This window comes from Vanessa cardui, chromosome 30 (assembly GCF_905220365.1).
Source record: "Vanessa cardui chromosome 30, ilVanCard2.1, whole genome shotgun sequence".
Taxonomy (NCBI): Eukaryota; Metazoa; Arthropoda; class Insecta; order Lepidoptera; family Nymphalidae; genus Vanessa; species Vanessa cardui.
This window is the reverse complement of record NC_061152.1, coordinates 599,034-612,377: the sequence shown is the minus strand read 5'-3', so window position 1 is coordinate 612,377 and position 13,344 is coordinate 599,034. Positions and strand designations below refer to the sequence as shown.

Sequence of the window (13,344 nt, the reverse complement as noted above, 5' to 3'; positions counted from 1 at the left end):
TTAGTGTTCGAAAATTAATTTCAGTGGTAGTAATCAAAAACCCAGTGATAATATGTAATATCTTCTGAGTCTGTGAAAACTATCATTAAAAATATACAAGAATACAAATATCTGAAAAAAAAAATACGTAAAAAAATATGAATTAAGATTGATACATTTGATTGTATATGTTGTACATCTTTATAACTTTGGGTAAGATGTTATGTCTCTTGTGCCTGTAGTACATTGGCTCTACTTTGAAACCGGACATAATACGGTGTACTGTTTGGTAGAATATCTGATGATGATACCTATCTAAACTAGCAGAAAACTTTACCACTAATTAACAAGAAGTACCACAAATATAAACAACTAAATATTAAGTAAATACACATTAGCCTTACGCTGTCTTGGATGTGTATATATATATTGGCATAATATTCTTCTGATTTTTCTCTATATATGATATTTTCAATGGCAGTAATCAATAACCCAGTGACATGACAACTGTCTACTGAGCTAGTGACGACTACCATTGATAAATATATTTCTCGTGCAACTACATATAGTATACATATACACATATAAAACTATTATATTGATGACCAACACAGAAGGAAGAAATCATGTTACTTTCCGCTAGGAATTTTGAAATTATAAGCTTTTCTCTGCTATAATATGCATGTATTATACATGTAAATCTTCCTCTTGAATCGCTCTACTTATTGATGGAAACCGCATCAAAATGCGTTGCCTAGTTTAAAAGATCCAAGCCTACAAACAGGAAGCGACTTTGTTTAGTATACAATATCTACTGAATCGGTGAAAATTGAGAAATGTGCGGTCAAATTATCTCACCAATCAGGGTTTTCACACTCAGTATTTCACTGCTCTATAGGACCATTTGAGAAGGTTTTAGAGCCTAGTATACCACGCTGTTCCAATGTGGATTACCTATGATATTTCTCATAATTTTCATAACCAATAATCACAACCCCAGTGACAAATGATGTCTAATTTTCGGTATACGTGATACTGAATTCTGTTGGTCACCAGTGACAGTAATCATATACCCAGTGACAGAACTGAAACATGTCTACTGGGGATATAATAACAGTCAACAGTAACAGTATATAACTTGAAATTTCAAGTCAATAAGGTCTCTCAACCGCCTTGGCACCATAGAGCTTGGGACGTCAATACAAATTGTTAATGCTTGGTGGAATATGAAAAAAAAGTTTGTGACGTGTTCTCTGCATCAAGATGAAATTTAAAAAAAAAAACTGCACGTTTGTCTCCCAGTGAGAACTGTCAAACACCCAGTGATAGAACTTTGACACTATCAAATGAGCATCTGACAGCTCCGACGAACAGATTATTGCAGATTAAGAATAGATATATTTGTTTGATATTAACAGTACAGATTAAAAATGGTATTTTAAAAATATAAATTTTATACCCTAGTTATACCCTAACTAATTTGTCAACGTAAACATTATACTAAACATAGCATTATCATTTGAATGATTTTCAAAATGAAGGTATTTCAAAATGTTTGGAAGATTATGTACTAAAACGTTATTTTTGGCACAATATTTAAATAGTAAAATATACAAATTATTTCTATACATACCTTTCAACTAAATTCAAATTTTGATACAGATATTATACCTAACCACTGTCACTATATTTAACACTTTTAGATGTTGACACATCGAATGCAAGATTGCAACTGATTAAAATTGGCAATAACCTTGCGTATTTATAGCGAGGAGGATGGGGATGGCGCGTATTGGAAGTCATTAATTAACGATCGTTCGTTAATCCTCTATTTGTTAATGAGATATAGGAAAGTGTGATTATTTAATTGTTTTGTTGTCAATGATATTCTAATAAACAGATATGTATATATATGAAAAAAGTGTGCCGCCCCGGGGACCGTTTATTTTAGATTTCGTTACAAGTAAAAAGGATAGCTTGATAAACACAATAAGTAAAAGGGATAATTAGATGTTTGAAATACGCAAAACGTATTACTACATAATTATGATGTATTATAACGTATTACTGGCGTAAAACGACTAAAGGCAAACGTCCCAATTGGGACGTTTTCTAGTCTTCATTTTTTGCGCGTTAATGACATATCTGTTTACTAGAACATCATTGTTTGCTGTCCTCGGTTTTGCTTGCGGTTCGAGGTTTGCTCGTTAGGTATTAGGCGAACAAAAAGCCTACGAGCTCATGCTCCTTGGAGTTTAAATTTGCCTTTATGGAAAAAACATAGATTTCGGTTTAATGGTTTATCTGTGATGGACGGATAGAGTAACTTTCACATTTATGATATATTAGCATTAGTATACACTAGCTGCTATATTGAGCTGAGATTGCGGGTTCAAACCCAGACAAGCACCACTATATATATATGTGCTTTATTTCGTGCTCGACGGTGAAGGAAAACATCGTTAGGAAACCTGCATGTGTCTATTTTCATCGAAATTGTGCCACATGTGCATTCCACCAACCCGCATTGGCACAGCGTGGTGGAATATGTTCCAAGCCCTCTCCTTAATGGAAGAGGAGGCCTTATCCCAGCTGTTGGAAATTTACAGGCTGTTACTTTTACTCTTTTGTTTATACTAGTATAGACCGACCACATGGCTGGCTCCAGGGCTAGGTATTTTTTTTTAAATTAAATCTAGCAACCCTTCCCGGCTTAACACGGTTGCAAAAATGGTTCAATAGTCAAGTTTTAAATAGAAAAAGATTTTTTTTGTTTGTTAAGTTGAAATTCTTTTATGGTATATGTATTCGGATGAGCAAATGGCCTGCCTGATAGTACGTGGTCACCACAACCCATAGACAATATCGCTGTCAGTCACTAATCGTGGGAACTAATTTGTTATGTCCCTTGTGCCTGTTGTTATGGCTAACAAATTAAAAAAAAAAAAAAACGGTCGTCATACAGAAAAGAAAATATTTGTAACTGTTTTGTCTCCGCCTATCATATAGACAGTCGAATGAGTACCGACAGCAAAAAAATATAAAGTACAATGGAATATGTTCCAAACCCTCTCCTTAATGGAAGAGGAGGCCTTATCTCAGCAGTGGGAAATGTACAGGCTGTTACTTTACTTTATTTTACTTATAAAGTATTGTACGAATTTATGTATGGAACTAATCTAAGTATTTTATTTTAAACATATTCGTCTGTTGACAAATTATTCGCCGATATGATTGTTTCTCCTGGAACCAATTGTCAAAGGGCGCTTCGACTAACTTATAATAATAGAACTTCGATAATTTCTCACAAAGATTATGTTTAGCTTAGTCGGAACTGGTCGATTCTACTTAACAAATCAAATCAAAATAAACGCTATTCAAGAAGGCTTTTACAAGCACTTTTGAATCGTCATTTAATAAATTAAGTGAAGCTTATCTTTATTTATATGTTATTTTACTTGGTGGCAGGGCTTTGTACAAGCCCGTCTAGGTACCACCCACTCATCAGTTATTCTACCGCTAAATAACAGTACTCACTATTGTTGGGTTCCGGTTTGAAGGGTGAGTGAGCTAGTGACTACAGGCACAAGGGACATAGCGTCTTAGTTCCCAAGGTTGGTGGCACATTGACGATGTAAGGAATAGTTAATATTTCTTACAGCGTCATTGTCTATGGGTAATGGTGACCTACCTGCCACCAGGTACTAACACTAAGTAGTACAAGTTTTTACAATATATAAAACAATATTACCACACAGATAAAAATACTTCAAGTATTAATGAGAGTTTTATTTTTTAATTAAGATAAGTCAATACCCCAAATTATTAAGTTTCAAGTTTTATTTCTTGTGTGTTATTGGATACGAGAATAGCCCAAGGTATCAGAATTGGTCATGTGATCGTTAGGCCCACAAACCAATTCCCTATTGACGCTACGAACTTATACAATGTACAGTCAGAGTAAGAAAACCTCCGTCAGTTTTCAAATTAATTCCTTTATCGAGTCTAAAGCTCTTAGTACCTTTTGAATCTAAACGTCAAATCATTGCGACGCAATACGTCATTCTCGATCGGTAGAGCAGATTATCGCTCGTACTGAGCACACGAAAATAGATCTTAAGGTGACGAACCTTTTCTTACCCCGATTGTATATGAGGAAGAAAGTCAAATAAACACAGAAAATTGACGCGATGTCATTGGACGATAGCTTGATTGATCGAAGATATCAACTCGTGATTGGTCGAAAAGTATTCATACCGTTGCGCCATTGGTGCATTTTCCACCGTGATGTTCGTCCACAGATCGGCTATTTAATGAAACAGCTTTATGACGCTTTTTCTAATTCATAAACTGAATCACCAAATGACCGAAGTGCGTGTCTATTAAAAATGGCGACTTTGCAATAAAATCTGACAGGAATCCTTCCTGTTTTTTTGTTTATTTTCCTCTTGAATTCGTATTTCCTGTATTTCTTTCTTCTCTAGACTTTATCGTTCATCCTTAAATACTTTTTGAGTTGATAAGATAATCTGTGTAAAATGTTTCTTTGCCATTAAAAAAAAAGAACACTTCTTTTGAGTATCTGTCAGATTTCAGTTTAAATAATTATGATGTAAGTAACGAAACGCAAACTGTCACTTGGGATATGTTTTACAGATTTGTACAGATTAAAAATGATTATATATGATATGATATTCTTTTTTTTTTTTAATCTTTTTACACTTTTCCGAACTCACTCACGATTGACACCGAAGTTTATATTACGTTTTGAATTATGTAACTTTCGTCGTATATATTTGATTGTTTTTTTTTTATCAATTTTTGTGGTTAGTATCTGTAAGCCGCATGCTGTGGTCGTATTCAAATTCGGGTAAAAGACAATTTGCCTTTGAATAATAATCGAGATTTTGTACTGGAATGAATTTCATTACATAGTATAAAACAAAGTCGTTTACCGCTGTCTGTATCTATGTATGGATAGATCTTTGAAATTACACAACGGATTTTGATGCGGTTTATTTTAATAGATAGAGTGATTCGAGAGGAAGTTTTTTGTATATAATACATGGACATTATAGTAAAGAAACGATGATAATTTTAGATGTTTCTAATTTGTTATCAAAAATTAAAGAAAAAACCTGTAAATATTTATCAGTATAATACACGTGCGAAGCCGGGTCGCTAGTATTATTATAAAATATAGCATATTGCCTACTATAAGATAATATATACATTTTCAGACAAATATAAAAACAGTGTTTTTTTATTGATGCCAGCTCTAATCCGTATTGGAGCACTGGGTTAGAAATTGCTTCAGACATTCTTTTCGCAGCACCTTAGAAGTGGGATATTAATAGTATATTATATAAATAAAGAGCCCTGGAACGCGTACATCTTAACCGATATAATTACTGGTTCAAACCAGTACAAACCAATTATCTCGAGTGAAGGAAAACATCGTGAGGAAACCCGCATGTGTCTAAATATGCCACATGTGAATCCGTCGACCCGCTTAGCGTGTTGGAATGTCTTCCAAACTTTCTCCTCAACCGGACAGGAATCCTTAGCTCAGCAGCGGGAAATTTACAGGCTGTTGTTGTTGTATATAAATAATTATATAATATACGTTCATAGTTGAGTCGAGATGGCCCAGTGGTAAGAAAGTGCGCATCTTAACCGATGATTGCGGGTCCAAACCCAGGCAAGCACCACTGATTCATGTGCTTAATTTGCATTGCATGTGACAAATTTCATAGAAATTCTGCCACATGTCTATTCCACCGACCCGCATTGGAACAGCGTGGTGGAATATGTTCCAAACCTTCTCCTCAAAGGGAGAGGAGGCCTTTAGCCTAGCAGTGGGAATTTACAGGCTGTTGTTATACGTTCATAGTTGGTTTAGTAGCATTTAGTTTTTTAATATGATGCGATTAAAATGCAATATTCGCTGTATTCTAAATATTGTCTATGAAGGTGTTAAATGTTTTTAGGCAGAAAGATCGGTACTCTTGACATAGGCGTTTTAAACTATAACCTATTTCGAATATTATCGTAACTCGGTTTTTTTTTTATTCAATGATATATCGTTATCGACGTCTGCGGTTGAGGTAATTGTAATAATTAATAGTTTTACAAATTAATAAAGAATTTTGTTGTATTTTTTTTTTATGTAAAATGTTCATTATTCGTCACAGGCCTGAATCTGACATACATGCATTTGATTGCATTTAGTTAGATACTACCTTGTACGCGTTTTAATTTAACAAAAAAATATTATTAGTATATTATTGTAGCCTAAGTTACTCCCTATTATATCAGCTATCTGCCAGTGAAAGTCCCGTCAAAATCGGTCCAGCCGTTCCAGAGATTAGCCGGAACAAATAGACGGGCAAACAAAAATTTAAAAATTACCGCTTTTCGATAAATGCATATGTATGTATTTTTCATTTCTGTATGTTCCGGCTAATCTCTGGAACGTCTTGACCGATTTGGATGAGACTTTCACCGTCGAATAGTTGATGTAAAAAGAGTATCTTTAAACTTTTTTTTAATAGAATTGCGCATGAAGTCGCTGGCATAGCTTTTAAAAAAAAATGTCTGCAATACAAACAAACATAATACTGGTTAGTATAATATTGTTTTAATTAGTGACGTCATTATTTAATTAGATATTCATTAAGACAAAATGACTTAAGTCCACTCAATGTTAAATACATTTAATGACGTTCTTATAATTAAAAGAATATTACTAATGCGTTAATGATTATTGAATCGTTAAGATAATTGTCATTTTTAAATGTGTATCGTTAAATTTGTGTTGTGTTTTATATACTAGCAATCTGCCCCGACTTGGCCCTTATCCCAATATTATTTGGGGTCAGTGCAGCATGTCTTCTCCTTCCATACTTCTCTGTCAGACGTCATCTCAAAAGTAACACTCTTTGTAACCATATCGTCTTTCACACAATCCATCCATCGTTTCCTTGGTCGTCCTCTACCTCTATATCCATCCACCATGCTCAAGGCCTTCCTCACAATATGTTCCTCATTCCTCCGCATTACACGCCCATTCATTTTCGTTGTCCATCCTGCTAATGTTTCGGCTTTATTTATTTATTTATTTAATTGGAGAACATACAGCCGTTGATAAACAAAATAATAAATACTTAATAACTATTAAGCTAATAACAGTTCTCACATATAACATTAAAGATACTGAGAATAGAAAAATAATAACAACAATCAAAAATAAAATCAAAATAAACTTTATTCAAGTGGGCTTTTTCAAGCACTACCACCGGTTCGGAAAGTAGATTCCACAGAGAAGAACCGACAAGAAACTCAGTATTTGCTCTTTTTCAACATTTAAAATATACAATCATATTAGTTAAATACAATTATATATGTATGTAATGTATCCTGCCTGGAAGTCAACAGGTCTTTCTGCCCATTACATATAAAAAACTATGCACACAAAAAAAAAATTAAAAAAGAAATAGAAAATAAAACGTTAAAAATGAAAATAAAAAGGTTAAAAATAATACAATATATTGATACTAAATTTACTACAGAATTTGTTTATTTACGACATCACAGTAGAAACTTGTAAAATTATCAGTGTTTCTTTACTATATTGTCCATGTATTATATATAAAAACCTTCGCGATTCACTCTTATCTAAGTTTTAAAGATCTAAGCATACAGCCGCTACGTCGCTGAGTTTTAAATCTGTAATATCTTTGAAATTATAATATATAAAATAAGCTATTTTCTATTCTTTAATATTTATGAAAAATAATGCCTTTTTTACGAAGCGAGAAATATATAGAATACTGCATTATTCTTAATTAATTTAATTAAGTAACCTAAATACATAACAACAACAGCCTGTAAATATCCCACTGCTGGGCTAAGACCTCTTCTCCCTAAAATATATTCTAAAATATATTCTATTCTACCACGCTGTTCCAATGTAGTGGAATACACATGTGGCCGAATTTCTATGAAATTAGACACATGCAGGTTTCCTCTTTACCGAGCACGGGATGAATTATAAACACATATTAAGCACGTGAATATTCAGTAGTGTTTGGTATGAACCCGCAATCATCGGTTAAGATGCACGCGTTCTAACCACTGGGCCATCTCAGCTCACGAACATTATATACATTGAATATATCATATAAATCAGTATGTCTTTAATTGTTTGAAACAGCCGTAAAAGCTTTTTGTATAGGTATATAATATAATATATATATTTACAGTCGCGTCGCTAGTTATAACAATAAAGAAAAGATATACTTACAGAGTGTTTTCTCCCACAGATAATCACAAACTATTCAACATATAATAAACTATATCTGTAATCGAATGAACGTGATGTTATATATATTTATTATATATGAGGCAAAATCGTCTTAATCAGCCATTTTGTTCCGCAGTTAGTATATATGTTTTATATTTATGTATGTGTTGTGGTGTTTGTCTGTTTATTATAGCAATTGAAAATTAAATTTTAAATTGCGTGGTACCACCTACTCATAAGATTTTTAACGTCAGATAGTTTGAACGGTGAGTGAGCCAGTGTAACAGGCACAAGGGACATAACATCATTTTTTTTATGTTATAGTTTGGCGGACGAGCATATGGGCCACCTGATGGCAAGTGGTCACCATCACCCATAGACAATGACGCTGTAAGAAATATTAACTATTCCTTACATCGTCAATGTACCACCAACCTTGGGAGCTAAGATGATACATCTTAGGAATGGTCAATATTTCCAACAGCGCTTATGACCACTTACCACCAAGTGGTCCATTTATTCGCCCGCCTACCTATATAATAAGAAAAGTATTTCTTTGTCAAATAATATCTTTTAGTATATTTAATCATGGTCCCGTTGAATTTATATAAATACAAAACTAATCACTTTTTATTAATTATGTTCCTTTAGACTGATACGTAATTAATATAAAGATGGAGTTTCCCTCTATTCATTTTTTTTATTCATCATCATTACACAGTATAAAACAAAGTCGCTCACCGCTGTCTGACCCTATGTATGCTTAGATCTTTGAAATTACGAAACGGATTTTGATGCGGTTTTATTCAATAGATTGAGTGGTTCGAGAGGAATGTTTTTGTATATAATACATGGACAATATAGTAATGAAACACTGATAATTTTAGAAGTTAGTCCAGTTTGAAGGGTGATCGAGCCAGTGTAACTACAGGCACAAGGGACATAACATCTTAGTTCCCAAGGTTGGTGGCGCATTGACGATGTAAGGAATAGTTAATATTTCTTACAGCGTCATTGTCTATGGGTGATGGTGACCACTTAACATCAGGTGGCCCATATGCTGTTCCGCCAACCTATACCATAAAAAAAATGTGATGTCATTAATACATATTCTGTAGTATCGTCTCGGGTCTGGGTGTTTGTGCCGTCGTTACTTCTGATCTTCCACAACACAAGTGCTTTAGCTACTCACATTGGGATCAGAGTAATGTGTGTGATGTCTTATATTTATTTATTTATATTTAGTAGCAGTATTGCATCCGTGTGAAACCAGGGCGTTTGTATGTTATAAATGAATGCGCCCCAAAGGTCCAAAATTAGACTGGTCACTTAAGCGTTAGTTAAGATCAAACGTCAGTCATTTAAAATAATATAATATTTTACAAGAAACTGATACACTATCTGTAGCACAATTATACAAATACAAAACATGCATACTTATAAGAAAAAATCTCTCAGGATCTACACACACACAAACTACTTTTAAGACTAAATCACACAAATACTATACACGTAATATACATAAATTACAAATACCTAAGTCTAGAACTAAACATTATGGTAACAAAACTATACAATTTGAGGGAGCGCTAACGTACAATAATCTACCGAAAGAAATATTAAACGAAAAATATTTTTTGAAATTTAAAGCTAAATTAAAAACATACTGTCAAACTTTATTTGAATGTTTGTATAAATAAGTTCACCATTAACTATATATATGTTTATTATTATTTTACTAGTTTAAGTTTCCTATGTAAGTAAACTTTGTTCTTAATGGGAAATAAATCATCTCTAAAAAAAATCTATAATAAAGAAATGAAAAACCGCGTGTAAAAATATGTATTGCGTCTGTGCTTACTCTGCAAGGTCTCGTAAGTCCAATTGGGCACATACGAAATGTAACGTAAGCGAAAATGTGCTTTGTTTACATTGTAATAAGTGTCAATGTGACACGCACAACAATGGACTTATAACTTCCGCGTTTGTTTCGAAAAAATATGTCACTGTGTTTTCATGATTTGAATGTTTTGGTGATTTGTCTGAAACTAGTGACGCGACCCGGCTTCGCACGTGTGCAATGCTGATACTAAATATGGTAGAGAATGACAGAATAGGATATTTGACAAAGCGAAAAATAAATTGTGAATCATTGTAATCAGTGTATATTATGAGTTTAGAAATGGTTGTTCACTAACGTAAGTTGAAAATAATACTTAATTTATTCAAAATTCAATATATAAAAATGCCTTTTTTCAAACGTTTGTCACGCGACACAAAACGCTACTTATTGGTCGGGCTTATGATGAAGTTACTTTCTTGTAAACCTTGCTTTTCTACTATATGTACTACAGATAGGAATACAGGAAAGTGACGTCACCGAGCCCATTGCAGCGCCATATTGTCCGAGTAGCGTTTTCGCGCGTTATTTAAATATGGAATTTTTAAGATGATATTTTTCGGCAAATATGTACTAGAAATAAAAAACACAACTTTTACTGGGTTCCTTAACTTCTACTAAATAATATAAAATGGATTTTAAAAACCAGTCAAATAGCCTATTGTCAGTGTTTCTCTACTATATTGTCCATGTATTATATACAAAAAGATTCCTCTCGAATCGCTCTATATATAAAAAATACTACATCAAAATCTCTTGCGTAATTTTGTAGATTTAAGCATACATACGGACAGACATTTTATACTATGTAATGATAATGACTAGCAACCCGGCCCGGCTTCGCACGGGTACTTGAAACGTATCGCTATATTATGTTCAAATTGCCTATGTGTTATTCCGATGTACAACCTTATTACTGTAAAATTTCATCAAAATCCGTTGAGTAGTTTTTTCGTGAAAGAGTAACGAACATACATAGAAGATTCATACTTATTTTTAATACTATCACAACTGCTTTGGTATATTTTTCAAAAAACTATGCTTGTGCACTCTTTGCTTTCATGCGTTAACACTGCACTGCCAACAACAACAGCCTGTAAATTCCCACTGCTGGGCTAAAGGCCTCCTCTCCCTTTGAGGAGAAGGTTTGGAACATATTCCACCACGCTGTTCCAATGCGGATTGGTGGAATACACATGTGGCAGAAATTCTATGAAATTTGTCACATGAAGGTTTCCTCACGATGTTTTCCTTCACCGCTGAGCACGAGATTAATTATAACGACAAATTTAGCACATGAATCAGCGGTGCTTGCCTGGGTTTGAATCCGCAATCATCGGTTAAGATGCACGCGTTCTAACCACTGGGCCATCTCGGCTCAACGAACATACATACATCCTCACAAACTTTCACATTTAATAACATATAGCAATGAAGTGTGTAGTATACGTGACAAGCACGCGAGGTTGGGAGTGTCAGGGTAGCTTGAGAATGCGATCCTGTGATACCTCGATGGGTAGGGTACTGCTGGATTTCAAGTCGGTATTTCGGTGTAGTAGGGCCTACTACCCCTCTTTCCATTTTAAAGGGGGGAAAGTGTAACGTGTTCCGAAGGCTCAATACTATCCTATCGATATCGGCGGGCGTTCTGCAGTTTATAACATATTTGGGTGGTTAAACTCTCATTTCAGACTAATTAAACATCTCAGATTTATTTATTTATTTTATTTATTTATTTATATATTTGACAACACCAACAAGTAGTACAACAAAAATACACATTAAGCAAAAGTCATAATACGTAAATGGGTAATTGCCTACTTTTTTACAGGTGTTCTAAGATTACTTGGAAATTATTATATAAGTCAACATTGTAAAAAGTTGAGTGATAAAATAAAACATTAGAATTAATAAAAATAAATAGACAATCGGATACAGTCTTAATACAGTTTCATGTCAAATTTTAAAAATAAATTAAATTAATTAAGTTAAGCAAAATTATACCCTCCTTAAAATTATAGATACCAAATCTTGTGCGCAAAGTCGTGATTTTCTAGCTTCAGAAGCTTAAAGATTAGTTTAGAGGGCCCCCTGAACTCTGGGGGCCCTGGTGCACTGCACCACCTTTCCCTACGATAGCTACGCAACTGATGACAATCAAACAGTTTTTTTAATAATTACTATAGGCATTCCTAGACAAGTGTTTTTCTTGAATATGTGGTTTCCGACATACATAAAAGAAAAAAAAGTAAAGTAACAGCTCGTAAATTTCTCATTTCTGGGTCTGCTGCTCCTCTTCCATTAAGGAGAGGGTTTGGAACATATTCCACCACGCTGTTCCAATGCGGGTTGGTGGAATGCACACGTTGCAGAATTTCGATGAAATTAGACACAAGCATATTTATATAGCGGTATAGTACGACACAACTTAGATGTCGCATCGGTAAAATTCGTAAAACCGATCCCATCCGAATTGAGTACGGTATCCCAAACTATCAATATTTATTTCTCACGCGAATATGATCTTTACACAAATGTAATAACTTGTAATATCATATGACATAATATATTCGTCAATTTGACGCGTCGATTTACATGCACTTGCTTTCTTTGTCGCGTGAATCTATAGCGACGAATAGCGTCGAATGGCGCGATAGGGAGCTATTTCTATTGGATGTGTAAATCGGCAGTAATTGGTTTTATTTTCATTTCATTGCATTTTCCAATGCTACATCTAATTTGTGTCGTACTATACCTGCCTGGGTTTGAACCCGAAATCGTCGGTTAAGATGCACGCGTTCTAACCACGCGGCCATCTCGGCTCCCGACATATATGATGTCTTCTGATTTCATATTATTTGTCACAGGTCGGATTCAAGGGTTACGGTCTGAGCCCGTCTCAGCTGTCCGCGACGGGCAGCTTCTCATTCAGCGACGGCAAGACCTACACCATCAACCATGGCTCCGTGATAATCGCAGCGATCACGTCGTGCACGAACACTTCCAACCCTAGCGTCATGCTTGGAGCCGGTTGGTATATAAATAAATATGAGACAACATCACATACATTACTCTGATCCCAATGTGAGCAGCTAACGCACTTGTGTTGTGGAAGATCAGAAGTAACGACGGCACAAACACCCAGACCCGAGACGACGTA

The 13,344-nt window shown here is 34.4% G+C and overlaps 1 protein-coding gene across 1 annotated transcript in view; it reads left to right on the top strand.

The window, feature by feature from the left end:
• LOC124542179 (cytoplasmic aconitate hydratase-like) overlaps positions 1-13,344 on the top strand; it is a 50,471-nt gene that overhangs the window by 22,681 nt on the left and 14,446 nt on the right. The window contains exon 12 of the mRNA XM_047120119.1: positions 13,052-13,214. Within this exon, the coding sequence (XP_046976075.1) occupies positions 13,052-13,214 (163 nt within the window). The remainder of the gene's footprint in view (positions 1-13,051; positions 13,215-13,344) is intronic.